Below are 20,158 nucleotides of genomic sequence, written 5' to 3' on the forward strand. Positions count from 1 at the left end.
TGAGGAAACGATTTCTTAGCAAGTTGGATAAAATGAAATTCAATTTAAAATTTAGAAGTAAATTAGAATTTGATACATTTTATTTATTGATGTATCAGAAAACTTTGAAACGTTTACTCTACCTGATGGGCGTTGGTACAACCTTAAGTGAGCACTATTAGAATCATAGAAAAGCGAACTAAGGAAGTGGCTTCAAGTTTTTGAAACTGTGACGATATTGATGCAGGCTTTTTTTATAAGAATGGTGTTTTTCATTTCATGATGGATTTTTTTTACTTTTTGGGGAAAATCATCCTAAATATGTTATACCCAACCATAAAGTTAAAGTAGTAGTAAGTTTAGGGAGACAAATAGATTGATAAAGGTTGCCTAGAAATCAGAACACATCATTTGTATGAGAAAATTGAAGGTAATAACATTTGGTCTCCTAGAAAATAAGAACACATATTTCTAAAAAATCTCTCTGCCGGCTGCTTCTGATACGTCTCAAGCATAAAATGACATTTATGAAAGGAGAGAGCCTTACTTGGGGGTTATTGGTAATTTATTATTGAATATGCTCCAAAAATGTCATTTTTATTAGCTTCAGTAGCCAAATTTCACGATGGTGATATTCTTAGCGTATTCTTAATTTCTTGGCCAATTTTACTATAATCATTCTTATAAAGAATATTCTTATTAAAAGTGAATATGAATTTAGAATAGAGCTTCTTTTAACTTGTTTTAACTCCCATTAGGGCTAAGCAGAAGTACCATTTAAAGAAATGTAATGATTCACACATTATTGATTTAGAAATGAAAATTAATATCATACCTGTTTTTCTTTAGCCCCACCTTTCGGGCGAAGATAACAAAAATGCTGTCAGATTTTTCTTTTAGAATCAATCTATTCTCAATGACCAGCATTAAAAGAAAAGAAAATTTTTCCAATAATTCAGCATTTTGTTCCAGAAAATCTTCAAGTTCCATTTCTTCATTATCCACTGTTGATCGACCTGAAAGTTTGATAAAAGTAAGCATAATTTTAGTGAAAGAATTATATTAGCTCTTACAAATGAACTGTGAATAAATTGGAATCAAGACTTTTATTTTTGAAAACTTTACTTCTGTCCGAACTCTACCAAGAATATTGTCTCTCTTCTAAAAGTCCATGTTAGACACACTGCTAATAAATAATTTACTTACAATGCACAGCATAAACGGCGAACGAGATCAACAATAAAGCTTTCAACATCTCCATCTTTGATTTTTGTAGGATGTTTGAAATCAAAATATTCAATTTTCGTTTGAGTTATTCTTGTTGTTTTTCAACTTGAGAATGATGTTGACTAAATTTTGTTGTGTTTTTATGTTTTTATACTCTATCTACAAGGAAGATTACAAAGAACTTCAGTCTCTTAAAATAGTATAGTTGCCCCCATAAACTGAAGGAAGCTCTCAATTTTTCTTTGAAAGGTTCATCGGCTAAAGTTTTGGGCGTAAATAGGCGATCAAAATTGTACACCCTCATCTTAGTTTGCTAGTAAAGACAAGGAAGGAAGCTTATTAGTAAACAAGTTGGGTTGGTAATAAAGCTTCAAGGAGGGCACTTCAAAAAAATTGTTTAAAAAAGATATTTTGTTGGGCTTTCAAAGACTTAATTAAATTAAGGACTTTTTTGGGGGTTGGTATTTTATATTTGAGGGATCTTGATAGAGATATCCTTGTTAGCCTTTTTCTTACATCTTGCCATTATCAGATGTATATGGCACCCTCGTTTCGATTTTGAAATCATGTATTTGAAGTTGACAGTGCTACACCCCCTTCTCATAGACCCAGTGGAATATTTTTCGAGTCAACGGAAAGAAAATTAACGGGTCAAAACTCAATGGGGACAAATAGTGGTCAGGGATTTGAATTTTACCCTTTTAGAGACAGAAAATTCAGTGGGATTGAAAAAAAAAAGTTTAATAAAGGCGAATGATAAAAAATTTTTTGTTTCCGGAATGCGGGTGAAGGAAAAAAGTTATCATGCGGCCGGCCGGAAAATAATTTTTTTTGCTATTTTTGATAATTTATGGCTCATTGAAATAGAGTTTAAGAATAACTTTTATGTATAAACACAGCATAAATTATGCCCTAAATTACAACAAGTACGGACTACTAACAAACGAAAGTTTGCGGCCGGGTCAGAAAAAAAAAATTTTTCACCCGGCCGGTTTCCGGAAACAAGAAATTTTTTTTGTTTCGCCTAATGATAACTTTTTCGTGATTTTTATCGTTTTTTAACCATATAAAATACCAACATATTAATTTTTATATATATTTTTACGAGATTCTTTTTACAAATTGATTTGAAGCTTTACCACTGGCACTCTCTTGTCAATCTTGCCAAACTCAAAGGAGGTACCGTGAAAAGCACAGCTAAAAATCATATATTTACGCTGTGCCGACGAATCGAGGTTCTATTCATCGCGCAATCAGCGAAGACAAAAATAACCATGACGACCATCCAAGATCTTGGATGAGCGTCATAGTCGATATCTTTGCTTTGTAAAAAGTGTCAGTGGCTGCGTTTAGACCAACTGGCATTTGTAATTTGGCATTTGCTCATGAGGGATTCGATTTTAATAGCTTTTCCATTGTATTTTCTGTCATGGCATTTAAGGAATCGTCTTTTTAGAGTCATTACTGAAAAGGTGATTCCCTCAAGTTCAACTTTGACAGATCAAACAATGAAAAGCATGGAATTTCTCAAAAACTGCAGTCATTAAGACTGAAACTTTTTGCCGTAGGGCTAGGCTATGGCAAATCTTGCAAATTTTACAATCTATAGAAAAAACTGAATAAAAAACGTGCAAATACTTTAAAAAATCAAAAATGTCATTTTTTCTCTTTGTTTTGGTTCCTTTGTTTGATTTGAAATGCCAGAAAAGGGGATTCCTTTGCTCAAAATGGCATTTCAAATGCCAACGAAATGCCAACACGCTGGCATCATTAGGCATTTGACAAACCGAACAATTGCGCGGAACAATAGAATTCAAAAGAATACTGCAAGCAATTACAAATGCCAGGCTGGTCTAAACGCAGCCAGTGATAGAGAATCATAACATAAAGTCTGTCTATTATTTCGATTCAATTAAAGTGACATTTCCATAATTAAAAGTTTAGTAATTACTGTTATACATTTGGGTATCATGTAGAAGATTTCTTTCGAAACAAACTCATTTCAACTACACTTTTCTGGGGAATTCGTAAATAGTAAACTGCATCTGATACAGTCTGCTAGACATTGATATGGTAATATTTGCTCTTTATCTTTGATTTTTTCTACAGTGATTAGATTGACACATGCGCGATAAAATTTCTATTATTTGTCTTCAGAGGTTACTATTTTTTTTGAAAACTTAATCTCTGATACTCAGGGTACAAAGGAGGCTCTAAGGTACCCATTCTAATCTTATCTTATTTTTCACATTCGTAAAGTGACTTTTAAAACAATTTAAAGATCCTTCTTTCACAACACCTCTAAATTTTTGGCTCATCATGATAACGAACATTGCATGGCTTTGTCATCACACAGCAGTGCCGTAGCAATATTTTTTTCAAAAGTGGTTATTTTGCTAAATGCAAAGTTTTTCTTTTTTAAGTCGTCATAATTGTCACAATTGAGTGCATTTTCAAGCAATCTAGAGCTCAAATTTTCAAAATTTTCCCGCTCGGGCCAAACCATGGTTGGCCCTCGCGGTGTCACTAAACTTCAGCCCCCCTCAATATAAAAATGCTTCCTACGGCACTGTCACACAGAAATAGCAACAAATAGCTTAAATCATGAATCACATCTCAAATTACACACATTGTAATTCTCCTTAATTTTTCACAGAGCCTATCATATCTGATCCCTGTCACCACACCGCATATCATGAAGGAAACCATCACATGTGTTCACCTCCTCTTCAAATACCCAATGGGACCCCATTTTGAAAGAAAAATTGGCCAGAATATCGTCCCAAGTGAAAAAATATACTCTATTTTCTTTCCTTGATGAAAATAACATCCCTGTCTCACAGCCCCGTCGGAACTTTTTTAGTGATAAAAATTCCTATTGAACTCCCAATGGGGATATAAATTCTGTTGTTCCAAAGTTTAAAAAATACAAGCTGGATGGTGTTGGAGTGCAAACTTTAAACATTGAAATTCGGAGAGGGATGAAATCAAAGTCAATTTCCCAGCGGAGTTGAAAATCCAGGGTATTTTCCCAACGGGGATGAAATGTTTCACAAATTTTCCAATGGAGCCGGGGTCCCAGTTGGTCCGTAATAAGGGGTGTAAAATAATCAAATAAGCAAATCCGCACTGCAAGGTATTGTGCTATTTTTTTTCCATCCTCGATGAATTTTCTGTTATTGTAATCAATCATAACCCCAGCCATAAAAACATAAAAATATCAATCCCCATCGAGTTTCATTCCTTTATTTTACCCCCACCCCCTCCCAACTGACTAAAAATACCTACCGGGAAATGAGAAGGGGGTGTATGAGTAATGTCATGTTGGAAATAAGTAGCCCCCTACGGTTCCTACGGCTATCCATTTAAAGCGCACTTCCTTGAGTAACTTTGTAAAGTTGCTGCGAAAGCAGTTCAATCTGCTGTTAGTTTGTTTAGCCGACGAAGAAGTGGCAAAAAATAGACGAAGGATGAATAATTATCTTTATTTACATCGACTGTAAATTTTGACTATCTTTTAATGCTGGTCATTGAGAATAGATTGATTTTACTCAAAACATAATAACCTGTTCTTTATTTTCTGATTCCATGATTTAGTTTTAAAATTCAGGGTCACTTTGGAACTTTTGAAGCTTTTTAACCTTTTTGTACATTTGTAAAGGGGGAAGCAATTTTAAAGACATTCTCAACTCGACGAAATTTTGTGATGAAATATTTTTGAGATTTTTGTTTCAATATTTTCAATTTTCTGGGAAATGTTTTCAGTACTTTTGATAGAAGAATTTTGGACCAGAAAAAAATTACATTTTAGATTATACACGCTTGTTTTGTGAGAAAACTTTTACAAGAACACGAAGCTAAAAGTTGGCCAAAGCCTAAGAATAAATTAAGAACAATCTGAACCTCAGATATCAGAAATTACTAAAGACATCATTGTTTTTAACCGATTATATTGCGACCTGCCCCTGTCTCAGTGCCCCTGGTGATTATTTTCCCACAGCGAGGATTAAAATCTCTGTGAAAATCCATATGTTGGTAAAAGATCTTTTGTTTCCATCTCAAAAATATGATTGAATTATTTGGAGTTTTTGCTATTCAGTTATTATGGGATAAAAGTCGTAATCGTCGTTTTTTCTAATATTCCTGTAAGGTGAGGTATATACTAGGCCTGTGACACTAGAATGTGGTATAGGGAGTTAGTACTTTAACCGAAATCTTCAATACGAAACGACTGATACCAAACTGAATAAGAATCTCGATGCCCCTTCGACCTTTTGTCCTTTATAGAGCTCCAATCTTGACTCTACTTTAATGGGATAAATTTTTGCGGGAATTAAATTTCGTTGATTTTGCAGATTTAGGTGTCCTCCACGAAATTAAATCCCAATAGAAATTTGGAGAGGCTCCAACCGTTAAATACTCGAAAGAATAGAATTACTCGCATGAAACGAAAACAATTTGTAAAATAACTACTTTTACAATATTTACAGGCATCGATGAAGCGCTAATAATAAGTTTTTGCACAGACAAGATGTATAATTTGGCGTAAAAAGACATAAGCTCGTGAAAAAGTTGTCTTCCTATAGTGCCATTCTCGAAATTAATTCCAGGCAAAAATTCATCCAATCAAAGTAGATTATGATAAACAAACCCTTCTTTTCCGGGGAGACTTTTAGCGATCTATAAAAAGCAAAGGGTAGCATTTGGAGATCCAGTATAATTGCATTCCCGTGTTAAGGACAAGCACTTCCTATTGGCTAGATATAAACCGGGTTTTACATGGATAGACTTCAAGAGGGTTGCGAAAGAGATTTCCACAAAAGTTTTCTCCGACAAAAACCTTACCCTACAAAAGATTTAGCCTGAGTTATTTCTTCTCTTGATTGTACACAAAATATTGGTAAAAATTTTATGATCTGTTTTTCAAAAAAGTGAAAGATTCTGGCAATAAAGATGGTATTAGAATGGACCCAGAAGAAAGATGAAAGTATTTTTCATTCAATGGCTGTATTTAAAATATGACAGACATAAATATTGTTTTTAAGTGAAGCTATTAGCAACGTTCTTGATCCAGTTCTTCGGTGAACGATGACAGTACCACGTCTTCTGGTCAGTTTGCTTTTGATCCATCGGATTGGTTTGAAAGGTTTTGGGTCGTTGACATTAGCTGCGTATCTTTCATCATGTGAACTACTTCTTCTTCGGCTAAAAAGGTATTTCACGAAAGAAAAGATTGGTTTTGGATCCCTCAAATCTTCATCATCATTTTGTGTCAATTCCTTTTGAAGAATTTCTTCAATCTCACTCAGTTCCTTTTCTTCTTGTTCTTCATGGTTTGGAGTGCCTAAAACAAAAAAGATGTTTTAGTTTAAAATTTCATTGTATCGATGAAAGAAAACCGCTAAGATATAGAAAATGCCGAGAACGCATGAAACTTCAAGAGAGCTTCTCTAAATTACTTGAAATGCATTCTTAGATTGATCCTTACATGACAAGGTACCGTGAATAATGTCATAGCCTTTAAATATTACATTAAATTTCTGAAAAAGCTAAATTGTGGGGCTCACGGTATACTTTTGTGGTTATCTGTAATCATACTTATCTTTTTCTTGGTAACTTGGCAATCCCTGCCAACAATTTTTGATTTCCTAATATGTAAAAGTTACCCCAACAACAAAAGTTCGATCATTACTCCTAATAATTCAACACGCCTTTGTTTGGATAAAAAACTCTAAGGTATCGCAATAATCTCAATAAACCGTACAATAATTTACTTACAATGCACAGCATAAACGACGAAAGGGATCAACAATAAAGCTTTCAACATCTTCATCTTTATGTTTTGTAGAATGTTTGAAGTCAAAAGATTCAATTTTTATTTATGTTATTCTTGTTGTTTTTCAACTTGAGAATGATTGTTTAATAAATTTTGCTGTCTTTTATACTTTATCTACAAGGAAGATTACACAGAACTTCAATTTCTTAAAATAGTATCGTTGCCAACTTATTAAGATGAAGGAAGCTCTCAATTTTTATTTGAAAGGTTCATCGACCTTAGACTAGTAAACCACGTCGTTGTATTTCGCTGCAGATTAAACTTTCAATGGGATCTATTTTTTTTATATGTTCACTGAATATGTTCATCTTTCCAATCCACTTTCCCGCGGCAATTTCTATTTTTTATAAGAAAGAACTCTTTATTATAAGCACTATTCCTGCGTTCCTGTGTCCAAGGAAAGACAGACGCTTGCTAGTCTACATCGACCTTAGCTTTTTGGCGTAAATAGGCGATTAATAATGTACACCCTCATCTTATTTTGCTTGTAAAGGCAAGGAAGGAAGCTATTCAATCGAACAAGAAGGAATACTAATTAGTAAATAAGTTTGGTTGGTGATAGACCTTCAAGGAGGGCACTTCAAAAACTTTCATGAATAAAGATATTTTGTTTGGCTTTGAAAGACTTAATTAAATTAAGGACTTTTCATGGGGTGGGTGTTTGATAATTGAGTCATCTAGATAGGGATATCAAGAACCTGCTAATAGTTTCAGTTAAATCTTTCAAAGGATCATAATTTTTACCAATATCTTGTGTACAATCAAGGGAAGAAATAAGTTTGGCAAAATTTCTTGTTAGGTGAGGTTTTTGTCGGAGAAAGCTTTCGTTGAAATCTTTGTCACAACCCTTAAGTGGATGAATTTTTGCGGGGAATGAATTTAGCGAAAGGCACTATAGGAAGACGATATTTTCACGAGTTTATGCCTTTTTACGACAAATTTTTTATCTTGTTTGCCCAAAAACGTATTATTAGCGCTTAATGTTTTTCTCCTTTCTATCGAGTGGTTCTTTTCTTTCAAGTATTTTGCGGATGGAGTCTCTCCAAATTTCCATTGGGACTTATTTTCGTGGAGGACACCCAAATCTGCAAAATTAAGAGATTCTTATTCAGTTCGGTATCAGTCGTTTTTAATTGCAGATTCCGGTTAAAGTGCACGATCGCTATACCACATCCCAGTGTCACAGACCCAGTAGATCTCTCACCCCACAGAATTATTAGGGATAACGACGATTACGAACTTTGTCTCATAATAATTGAATAGCAAAAACTACAAAACAATTCAATAATTTCTTTGAGATGGAAACAAAAGATCTTCAACCTACATTCGGATTATGATAGGGATTATAATCTTCGCTGAGGAAAAATGGTTTCCTGAGGGCACTGAGACAGGTCGTGATATAATCGGTTAAAAACAACACTGTATTTAATAATTTCTGATATCTGAAGCTCAGATTGTTCTTAATTTATTCTTAGGTTTTAGCCTTCTTTTTTTAGCCTCGTGTCCCTGGTCAAAAAACTTATCAAGATCTTACAAGACATCGTAAGATCCTACAAGTTCTTACAAGGTGGCAAGATCTTACGAGATCTTACTAAGATCTTACAAGAAATGCGCAAGATCTTACAAGATTTTGAAGGAAGTTAAGTTCTTACGAGATCTTATGTAATTTCTTGCAAAGATCTTGTAAGATCTTAAGGTTTGCAAGAAATGAAAATCTTGTAAGAACTTACAAGTCACTCCTAAATTTCAAAAAGAAAAATTTACAAATTTTCACCTCAATTAAGTATATAAAGCTTTAACTTACAAGTTCTTACAAAAACTTACACGATTATTGAATTCACGTACTTGTAAGAACTTACAAGACCTAACCTTGCAATTACTTACAAGTTATAGCTTATTAAATCTTGCAAGAACTTGTAAGATTTTAAGATCCACAAAAACTGAAAAATCTTTATATTTCAAGTTATACCAAAATTTCAATTAAGTATACCAAAGCTTTAACTTACAAGTTCTTGCAAGTTCTTACAAAAACTTACACGTTTTTTTAATTCAAGTACTTGTAAGAACTTACAAGATTCAAACTTGCAATTTCTTATGCGGTTGTATGTTATCAAATCTTACAAGATCTTGTAAGATTTTAAGGTTCACAAGAAACGAGAGATTTTAAAATCTTGCAAATTTTACAAAAATTCCAAAGTGAAAATTTTTACAAATGTTCACCTCAATTAAGTATATAAAGCTTTATAGCTTACAAGTTTTTACAAGAACTTACACGTTTTTTTAATTCAAGTACTTGTAAGAACTTACAAGATCCAACCTTGCAATTTCTTATACGGTTATAGCAGGTTATCAAATCTTGTAAGACCAGGTCTAAAAACATTAACATTGGTATCTATGAAAGAAGGGAAAGGGCAGTTTCTATTAGAAACTTTTGCACAATTTCTTACAAGACCTTACAAGATCTTACATCCCATGAAAAAGTACACATTTTATAAGAAATTTTATAAAACTTATTTGGCTCAAAGACTCAAAGTCACCGAAAAATAAGCCTGGATCTGAAACGTGAAAGTCCGATCTAGGTATTAAAAAGGATTGTAGAGTGTAACCTGCCAACTTTGATATAAAGGAATGCTGGTACAAGAATGAGCTTGTAAGTCATTTTGGGCTAAGCCTTGACAACAAAAACTGCCTTATTAAGCTTCTTCTTATTGCATGTCATTCTTCGTGACAAATTTTTTTGTTTAAATTGAGCCATGTGTTTCATCAATTATTTTTTGTGTAAAGGTGCGAAATCACCCAATTACAAAAGGTCGATAACAAAAGAAAGGTGATAAATGGTTGAACTTCTTCAAGAAAGAAATGGCTGTGTGATGCATATTTTTCTGGGAAGATTTTTAATGGTAAGTTTTCATAATTTGAAAGTAATTTTATCATTTTTAAAATCAAAAATAAAATTTTTCCATATAAAATTCGATCGAAATATATATATTTTAAAGAGTCAATAACACAGCAAGAAATGAATGTTTTGTGCGCCAAAAAGTCTTTCGTCCAATCATATTTTGATATTTTCTCTTTCAAGAAATTGAGCAAAATGGAGCTCTTTTTTATTTTGTTTTTTGTGAGTGACGAGTGATGACACTGGATTGGATAAAGTGAGGCCAAAAAAGTTTTTGACTTTCAGTTTTGTGTAAAAAAGGTCAACTTCTTTTAGATAAATGGAAATCGAGAGGAAAATCAAAATAAATCGCATAAATTTTATTCAAGTTATCTTCAAAATGTACTTTGAACTGCAGCACAAAGAGGAGGATCGAAGAGAGTATGGATTTCATTATTTTGGTGGTTTTAAATGCGCGATCAGTAAATACACAAACGAAGATACAGTCAACTACGGCAGACCTGATGAACAACATTACGGACTTATGAATCTATGAAGGGACCAGATAGTAACGCAGGAACCATGAAGAGAAAGGACAATCGCCGTCATTCATTTTGTTAGTTTTCCAAATCAAAGTGACTTACATTTACTGTACTGTAACCGCAGTAAAAACTTTATATATTGAATGATTAAAACACGTCTTTTTCTTGAAAGTAATTGGACAAAAAATGACTTAATACACATGCGAATTGATTGAGTCACGGAAGCATAAATAGAAATACTTTAATTTATTCAATTATATCATATTGACTCAGTGTCATTACTGTTATTATTATTATACGTCTTTTACGAATTTGTAACAAATTTTTAAAGGAGAAAAGTTAAAATGGATGTTAAACTCTGTCAATCTTGCCAGCTTTCTTTCCACAACTGGAATCGAAAAGATCTTACGAGTTCTTATTCGAACTTTTAAAATTTTGCGAGCTCTTATTCGAACTTGTAAGGTCTTGCGAGTTCTTATTCGAACTTGTAAGGGAGCGTCTCCAAATATTGTTTCAATTTTTTCGTTTCAAATTGTTTCATGAAACGAATTAAAACGAACTTCAAACGAAATTCAAACGAAGCTCAAACGGAATGCATAATTAGTTCTAATTTAGAGATGATTATCTAATATTATCTCTGATTTTTTTCTATTTCGTTTCATTTTGTTTAGTACGGTGGCCTGTTGACGACATTCTTTCTCTCTTTAATATTCTTAATGAAACACTTATAAGTCACCCATAACTTGCCCATAAATCGCCCATAAGTGTTATCTGCTCATAACTTGCCCATAAGTGGTATCTTGCCCATAACTTGCTCATAACTTTCTCATAATTTGCCCATAAGTGGCATCTTGCCCATAACTTGCCCATAAGTCGCATCTTGCTCATAACTTGCCCATAAGTGGCATCTTGCCCATAAGTCGCCCGTAAGTGGCATCTTGCTCATAACTTGCCCATAAGTGGCATTTTGCCCGTAAGTGGCATCTTGCTCATAACTTGCCCATAAGTGGTACCTTGCCCATAAGTCGCCCATAAGTGGCATCTTGCCCATAACTTGCCCATAAGTAGCCCATAAGTGTTATCTTTCTCATAACTTGCCTATAAGTATCATCTTGCCCCATATCTTGCACACAAGTCGCCCATAAGTGGATATCTTGCTCATAATTTGCGTAACTTGCCCATAAGTCGCCCACTTTTCCCTGTGCGTGCTATCTGTCTCAGAACACGCTTTTCCCGTGCTATCTGTCTCAAAACGCGCTTTTCCCGTGCTATCTGTCTCAAAACGCGCTTTTCCCGTGATATCCGTCTCAAAACGCACTTTTCCCGTGCTATCTGTCTCAAAACGTGCTTTTCCCGTGCTATCTATCTCAAAACGTGCTTTTCCCGTGCTATCTATCTCAAAACGTGCTTTTCCCGTGCTATCTGTATCAAAACGCGCTTTACCCGTGCTATTTGTTCCAGAACGCGCTTTTCACGGGCTATCTGTCTGCTCAAGCATTTTCTAGGCTAGAGACTCAACCAGTTAGTAATTAAGGAATTTTAGCCCTGTAAAAGATAAGGCTGAATCGGTTAGGGTTTTAAAATCGAATGTAAACAAATAAAGTGAAGTGCTTCATTCAATTCAAGAAAACCTTGCGAGCTGTTACAGAATTTTGAAATTTGGATTCCATGCTGTGGATGCTGTTATATATTGCTTTATACTCTCAAACACAATCATCACGTCGGATTAGGACGTGTCAGATATCTTCTCTGGTTTCTGGTTCTTCGTAATTCTTGTATATTTCGGTAGGTAGGTTACTAGCAAACTTTTCCTCTTCTCAGCAATAAAAAATAACTTTGATACAACTTTAAAAGAATTAAGAAAGCCTTGCAAATTTTTGAACTTTTATAAAAGTTGTATTTGGAAAATTCTCCTCCCCAGCTTGCAAATAAGACAATAAGAACAGTGCCATGCTGGCTGTTCTTCTGCATCTCCGCTGTGCCTAGAGCTCTTGGCAATTAACACCGGACTAAGCGAAAGGATACTTTTTGACACCGGACAAAACACCTGACTGTCCGGTGCACCAGCAGGGTCGTCAACAATACTGTCAAAGAGGCTAAGAAAACTTTCATAATGTGAGAGTAAATTTCATCACTTCCAAATTACAAAACTAGCTGGTCACCATTTTATAATTGACTGTTATTATGAATCTTCATTGGTTGTTTCTTTTATTTTGACTTTATTCGTAAATTGATAGCTTGGAGGTGCTGTAATTTGGAGGTGATGAAAGTAACAGCTTACCCACACCCCGCCCATGATATGTGTCTGTTTGCAGGCAGATTTTGCACACTAGTGCTCCTTTGTTGTTTGTGATAGTTGTCAAAGTCAGCTTCTTCATGGACTTTCTCTTATTTGAATTTAGATATGGAGGATACACCATTACAAATACAGCATTTGGGAAGAGAAGAAATCATTACAGAATATTTCAATAGAGGATTTTCGTATTCTAACATACTATCATTCCTTGCCATACATCACAATATTGTGTTGAGTAAGCGTCAATTGCAGCGCATTCTGAAAGACCAAGGGCTTAGCCGAAGAGTAAACAAAAGTAATTTAAATGATGTAATGGATGCGATAGAAAGGGAAATAACTGAAAGCTCCTCTCGAAATTTTGGATACAGATTCATGACTCAACGATTACGATCACTGGGATTAGTAGTCGACAAAGAAACAGTACGATTGTGTTTAAAAGAAATGGATCCAGAAGGTGTATTAAACCGCTCAAGGCATCGACTCAATCGACGAATCTATATTGCTCGTGGACCTAATTATCTTTGGCATCTTGACGGGTACGATAAACTGAAACCATATGGATTTTGTATTCATGGGGCTATTGATGGGTTTAGTCGCAAAATCTTATGGTTAAAGGTAGGAACGACAAATAATGACCCATCAGTTGTTGCGTCTTATTTTCTTGACACGTTAGTTACTCTTAATGCTTTACCTCGCTGTGTTAGAGCAGATCGTGGGTCAGAAAACATTACACTGTGTGGAATGCAGCGGTTCTTTAGAAGGAATGGTATCGATTCAGTTGCTGGGAAGAAAAGTTTTCTTTATGGAACATCGACATCAAACCAACGAATTGAAGCATGGTGGTCCTTTTTAAAGAAAGCAAGGTCATCATGGTGGATTAATTTTTTTAGAGACCTTATTGCACAGGGTATTTATGATCCAAGCTTATATCTACACAAGTCATGTATGCAATTCTGTTTGATGGGTATCATCCAAAGAGAACTGGATGAGACTAAGGTTTTATGGAATAGTCATCATGTGAGGCGCGTAAGAAATTCAGAATGTCCAAGTGGCAAGCCAGACGTATTGTACTTTGCTCAAAATTTCCATGATTACAAAAAACTATTGAATCTAAATGATGTTGGAATTTGTCGTGAACTGTTGAATATCCGAATGCAACCAAACCCACCCAATAACATCCTTCAGCGATGTCAACAGTTAGTTGTCGAAAATAATCTTCGTATAGCAAATTCTGCAAATGAGGGAGTTGAATTATTCTGCTCCCTTATGCGCTTATTCTAACCTCAAATGGTAATTTTTATGCAATATTTTCATTGTAACATATTGTATTAATTTTTTAGACTAAAGGAGATACACATATTCAAGACATATTTGACGTAAAGTATCTACTTTAGGCGTACAAACTTTCGCGAGCAGAAACTTTCGCGAGGTCGAAAAATCGCGAAATTCACGACATTTACTTTCGCGAATTTGAGGAAAAAATATTTTTCGTGAGCATAAAATTTCGCGAACCATTGGGTAAAAATAATTTTTAATAATAAGATTTTTTAAACAAAACTGCCTTTCAAGTCACAAATTATCCTTGAATCCGATAAAGACAGTTGTTCTTTGACTTTAAAAAGGCGTCAAAAGCTAGAAATATACTTAAAATTTTATTTTTATTAAGATTTCAAAGTTTAATAGATTTTCAATTTTTTAAAGAAAATTTCGCGAGCATAAACTTTCGCGAGTGACTCTATTAAGAATTTTTACAGACATTTACTTTCGCGAAAATGGCTGAAATTCGCGAAAATCGTGAAAGTTTCTGCTCGCGAAAGTTTGTACGCCTAAAGTATTTTGCTCACCAGAGAATTAGATTGAAAATTGTTGCAGGTTATCAGCTAAAACAATGTTCTTACAAGATACGAGCAATACAATTATAATTGAAGTTGAATGATAATTGTTTTTGAAATTTTGCTGACGCCAGAATTTAATTGCAAATTTCGTATTTTGCTGATTTCTGCTTACGTTTTATTTTATTAGCGAGATTTGATATTTTTAATTTTTGCTTAAGGTGTGCTGGCGGGCGTGCCCCAAAGCTCCAACCTTTGACGGGCAACAATCAAAAATGTCAATTTTGGTTAATAAAATTTTTTTTAAAGGTTTTTCAAACTTTTTTGTAATAATATTTTATGTTCACTGATATGTATTATTTCCAAAAAAACAAAATGTTTTAGATTTTTGACGAATTTTTATTTTTCGAAGACGTCATTGTTTGATGACGTAATTTTGCCTTATTTCCATAATATCCTCCTTTCAGATATAGGTTGTGACCTTTTTCTTTATCAGTTTTTCATGCTCTTTCGAAAGGCATGAAAACTTTTCAATTTTGACGAACTTTTTCTTTGGTTGTCATGTCACTTTCCATGGCAAAGGAGGTCGCCCAAAGCCTCACCTCTCAAATTTTGATTTTCTACATTCGAGGAACAATAATCAATCATAAAATCCCTTTGCACAAGCTGCTGCACACGGGAAGACATAGTGACCTCTACTATATCATCTCATTTTCAAAACTTTTTTGGAAAATTTTTGTCGTAGTGTTCTACTCACAAATATCTTTTCAACGAGCACAAAATACATTCTAATTCAGTTTCTATCAAAAGTTACAGGCATTCTTGCTTCCACTACCAATTAAATCTGAACAGATTTTAACTCGGATTTTTTTCTCAAAAAGGTTTTCGAGTTAGCTAACTCGGATTTTTTTGTTAGTTGACTAAATTTTTTTTCGATTTCAGTTAGAGTCTGTTCATAATACATGTCCACTAAATTCGGCTTGTGTATTTAGAAATCACTTTCTGGGGAATCCATGAATATAAGCCAATAACTGGTTTCCCCTTGATAAAGACAAAATGAAGCAGACATAACTTAATGTGCCTTATGTATTTCATTTCCGCATGCCTTATTGGAACTAATTTTTGTGGGAACAAATTTTCGCGGTCGAAATGAAAAATTGACAAAAATTGCTTTTCGCAGGATAATTTCATGCTTTGCTCAATTTTGAAATTTTAGCGGCAATTAATTTTCGCGGGTTCACTAACAATTGTTTCATGGAGGTTTTACCCTTTTACGGTTCAAGTTTCCTGGCAAACCGTAGGCCATTTCTTTTTAACGGTTCTTCTCTAACTTTTGTACCCGGGAGATACTTAGGCTTCTGCTTATCCTCTAGCGAAAAAGTTTCTTACAGAATATAGGAAGTATAGGTCTCTAAACAGACTAGGGGATATTTAGACCATCAACCAATTCGATTGACCTCAAAATATGCCAATTTTGCCCTGATTGCCAATTATTTTGCATTCGATTGACAGATATAGATAGCACGGGAAAAGCGCGTTTTGAGACAGATAGTACGGGAAAAGCGCGTTATCAGATAGATAGCACGGGCAAAGCGCGTTCTGAGACAACACGCACGGTAAAAAAGTGGGTTATGTGGGCAAAAAACCACTTATGGGCGACTTATGGGCAAATAATGAGCAAGATACCCACTTATGATGGGCAAGATAACACTTATGAGCAAGTTATGGGCAAGATGCCACTTATGGGCGACTTATGGGCAAGGTACCACTTATGGGCAAGTTATGAGCAAGATGCGACTTATTGGCAAGTTATGGGCAAGATGCCACTTATGGGCAAGTTATGAGCAAGATGCGACTTATGGGCAAGTTATGGGCAAGATGCGACTTATGGGCAAGTTATGAGCAAGATGCGACTTATGGGCAAGTTATGGGCAAGATGCCACTTATGGGCAAATTATGAGAAAGTTATGAGCAAGTTACGGGCAAGATACCACTTATGGGCAAGTTATGAGCAGATAACACTTATGGGCGATTTATGGGCAAGTTATGGGTGACTTATAAGTGTTTCATTAAGAATATTAAAGAGAGAAAGAATGTCGTCAACAGGCCACCGTAGTTTAGAGAAACTTCTCACTTAAAATTTTGTGAAACGGATAGGATAGGGGGTTCATGTTTAATTTCACATATGCACGCTTTTTTAGGAATATATCATAATATGACCAAACTTTATTTTCAACAGAATGATTTGGTTGAAGATCAATCCAAATTAAAGTCTGCTTTCGTATTTTAATGATGTAGACTTTTTCTGAAATATGTTTTTCTTACTGTTCGGGGCTATCTTAACAGGGATATAATTAGTGCAACAATTTTAACAGGTCTTGACGGTGTTACCGACTCAATTTATATTTAATTACCAACTCAGTTGTAATCAATTACGGTATTCCCGTATGAATTATATTGAAGTAATTTGCAAAGTGTTTCGGTTTGTTATGTCGGAAAGTACCTTCGCAGCCTTCTATCATAATTTTAATTTTTTATCAGAACCAGGTTTAAAAGAATTCTTAAATCGAGGGCAAAAGATATTAGAAAACTTGTTAAGCTTGAAAGCAAGAAACTTCACAGAAACTGAATCCCTTTAAACATCGAAAAAAATATTACTGTATATAGTACGCATTTTGAGGAAGTAAGAACTATCTATTGTTGTAGTAACAAAATCAAACTATTGCTAAAAGTTCTAAAAAATTTTGGATGACATGAAAATTATATGAAATTCAGAGAAAAAATTTATTTCGTTTCACCATTCGTTTCAAAATATTATCTTTTTTCAGTTCAATTATCTTCTTTTCTTAAGTAATTAAAGTTAATCAGACATCATTATCTGAATATATTCGAAACGAAGTCCAAACGAAGTCCAAACGAAAGCTAAACGAAACATAAACGAAGCTTTCGTTTCATTTTCGTTTAAAAATGAAACAATATTTGGAGACGCTCCCTAAGGTCTGCGAGTTCTTATTCGAACTTGTAAGGTCTGCGAGTTCTTATTCGAACTTGTAAGATCTTCTCAAAATCTTCTCAACTTTTTCTTTTTTGAATCATGTTAAACTCGGCCAATCTTGCTAGCTTTCTTACCGTAATTTTCAACAATTGAAGCTAAAATGGCTGTATAAGATTATGTTAAGATCTTGTGCGTTCTTATTCGTACTTGTGAGTTCTTGCGAGTTGTAAACGTGCAAGATCTTGCAGGTTCTAGCAAGATCTTGCACGTACTTGCGCAAGTTCTTACCAAGTTCTTACAAGAAACATGAAATAAGAACTTACAAGATCTTGAAAGATCTTATAAGATCTTGATAAGTTTTTTGACCAGGGGTTCTTATAAAAATTTTCTTATAAAACAAAGCGTGTGATGATATAAAATTTAATTTATTTCTGGTCCAAAACTCTCCCTATCAGAAATAAAAAAAACAATTCCCAGAAAATCCAAAATATCAAAACAAAACCTTGCAGAATAATTGTTCACAAAATTTTGTCGAAGTGAGTGTCAATCTTTTTAAAACTTTCTCCCAACTCCGCAAATTTGCCAAAAGGTTATGAAACAAACTTCCAAAAGTCCCAAAGTGATCCTGCATTTTAAATCTAAATCACAGAACTAGAAAATAAAAGGTAGGTTATTATGTTTTGTGTAGAATCAATCTATTCTCAATGACCAGCATTAGAAAAATAGTCAAGATTTACAGTCGATATAAATAGAAAAAATTATTTACATTCGTCTATTTTTTGCCACTTCTTCGTCTGCTTAACAATCTAACAGCAGACGGAATTGCTTTCGCAGCAATTTTTGCAGCAAGACCCCAAATTGGATCATGAAGTTCTAAATCTTCATCTTCAGATAATTGTTGGAGTTGATCAAATTCTTTTTCCAATAATTCAGCATTTTTTACCAGAAAATTTTCAAGTTCCATTTCTTCATTATCCACTGTTGATCGACCTGAAAGTTTGATAAAAAAGAGTATAGCTTTAAGTGAAGGAATTTCTAGGTCTGAGGAAGAGACTCTGAATAAATTTGATCGAGAAATTTACTTTTGAAGCTTTACTCCTGCCAAGAAGTGCTTATCTAAATTCATGTTAAGTTCTGGAATCACTTGAAACAAAGACCTTTAGAGTGGCATCATTCCATCATCCTGCTAATGAACCAACAGGATTTAACAATAATTTACTTACAATGCACAGCAAAAACGACCAACGAGACCAACAATAAAGCTTTCAACATCTTGATTTTTGTTTTTTTGTAAAAAGTTTGAAATCAAAAGATACAATTTTTGTTTATGTTATTCTTGTTGTTTTTCAACTTGAGAATGATTGTTGACTAAATTTTGCTGTTTTTATACTCTATCTACAAGGAAGATTACACAGAACTTCAGTTTCTTAAAATAGTATGGTTGCCCACTTAAGATGAAGGAAGCTCTCAATTTTTATTTGAAACGTTATTCATCGACTTAAGGTTTTAGGCGTAAATAGGTGATTAATAATGTACACCCTTATCTTAGTTCTCTACTAAAGGCAAGGAAGGAAGCTCTTCAATCGAACAAGAAGGAAGGCTAACTAGTAAATAAGTTTGGTTGCTTACTTTCAAGGAGGGCACTTCAAAAAATATCTTGAATGAAGATATTTTGTTTGGCTTTGAAAGACTTAATTAAATTAAGGACTATTCATTGGGTTGGTATTTGATATTTAAGGGATATCGATAGAGATATCCTGGAGAACCTTTTTCTTGCATCTTATCATATCAGATGGATATAGCTCCCTCATTTCGATTTTAAAATCTTTTTTTATCTGAACCTGGCAGTAATACACCTCCTTCTCACATACTCGGTGGGATTTCTTTGAGTCAGGCGGGAGTATAAATAACGGACCAACTCGATAGGGACAGATATCCCTACATTTTTCATGGCCTGGGATTTGAATTTCGCTGTTTTGAAGCCAGAAATTTCAGTAGGGATGGAGAATAGCATAATATTCCGCAGTGAGGATTTGTTTTTGTAATTATTTTTAATGGATACAAATTAAGAGTATAAATTTTTCATGTGTGAAGGGGTTCCAGTGGGCCTGTTTGGATCTGGGGTGTAATAATACATTATATTTCGTGGGTTTACAAGGGGAAAAACTGAGGATTGGTCTTTTGATCCAAATTTTAGCTTCATAATGATGACTTTTTTGTGATTTTATCGCTCTTTAACCATATTAAATACCAATATATTGATTTTTATATATATTTTTACGAGATTGTTTGTTCTACAAATTGATTTGAAGCTTTACCACTGACACTCTCTTGTCATTCTTGCCAAACTCAAAGGAGGCTCTAAAGTACCCATACTAATCTTATCTCATTTTTCACATTCGTAATAATAATAACTTTTAAAGCAATTTAAAGATCCCTCTCCAGCAACACGTTTAAATCACGCAGTCACGCCAGTCTATTATTCTCATCAAGACTTTTAACTTCACACAAAAATAGCCAAAAATAGCCCAATTAATGCATCACACCTCGAAGCAATTACATTTTAACTTTCTCTT

At 34.1% G+C, this 20,158-nt stretch overlaps 1 protein-coding gene and 2 long non-coding RNA genes across 3 annotated transcripts; 2 read left to right on the forward strand and 1 right to left on the reverse strand.

Annotated features, from left to right (window-relative positions):
* Positions 1-6,196: 6,196 nt before the first annotated feature.
* Positions 6,197-7,056, reverse strand: LOC136797361 (uncharacterized). The gene is made up of 2 exons (XR_010845728.1): positions 6,985-7,056; positions 6,197-6,550 (listed from the first exon to the last, which is right to left on the reverse strand). It is a non-coding gene; the product is annotated as an uncharacterized lncRNA (long non-coding RNA).
* Positions 7,057-9,435: 2,379 nt separating this feature from the next.
* Positions 9,436-10,815, forward strand: LOC136803806 (uncharacterized). Its single transcript, XR_010846647.1, has 2 exons — positions 9,436-9,942; positions 10,254-10,815. It is a non-coding gene; the product is annotated as an uncharacterized lncRNA (long non-coding RNA).
* A 1,199-nt stretch (positions 10,816-12,014) lies between these two features.
* LOC136802818 (uncharacterized) lies at positions 12,015-14,970 on the forward strand. The gene is made up of 2 exons (XM_067059896.1): positions 12,015-12,244; positions 12,862-14,970. The coding sequence occupies exon 2, from the start codon at positions 12,864-12,866 to the stop codon at positions 14,034-14,036; it is 1,173 nt and encodes a 390-aa protein (XP_066915997.1). The 5' UTR covers positions 12,015-12,244; positions 12,862-12,863; the 3' UTR covers positions 14,037-14,970.
* Positions 14,971-20,158: the final 5,188 nt, after the last annotated feature.

This window comes from Clytia hemisphaerica, unplaced genomic scaffold (assembly GCF_902728285.1).
Source record: "Clytia hemisphaerica strain Z4C2 unplaced genomic scaffold, Clytia hemisphaerica genome assembly, whole genome shotgun sequence".
In the NCBI taxonomy this organism is placed as follows: domain Eukaryota; kingdom Metazoa; phylum Cnidaria; class Hydrozoa; order Leptothecata; family Clytiidae; genus Clytia; species Clytia hemisphaerica.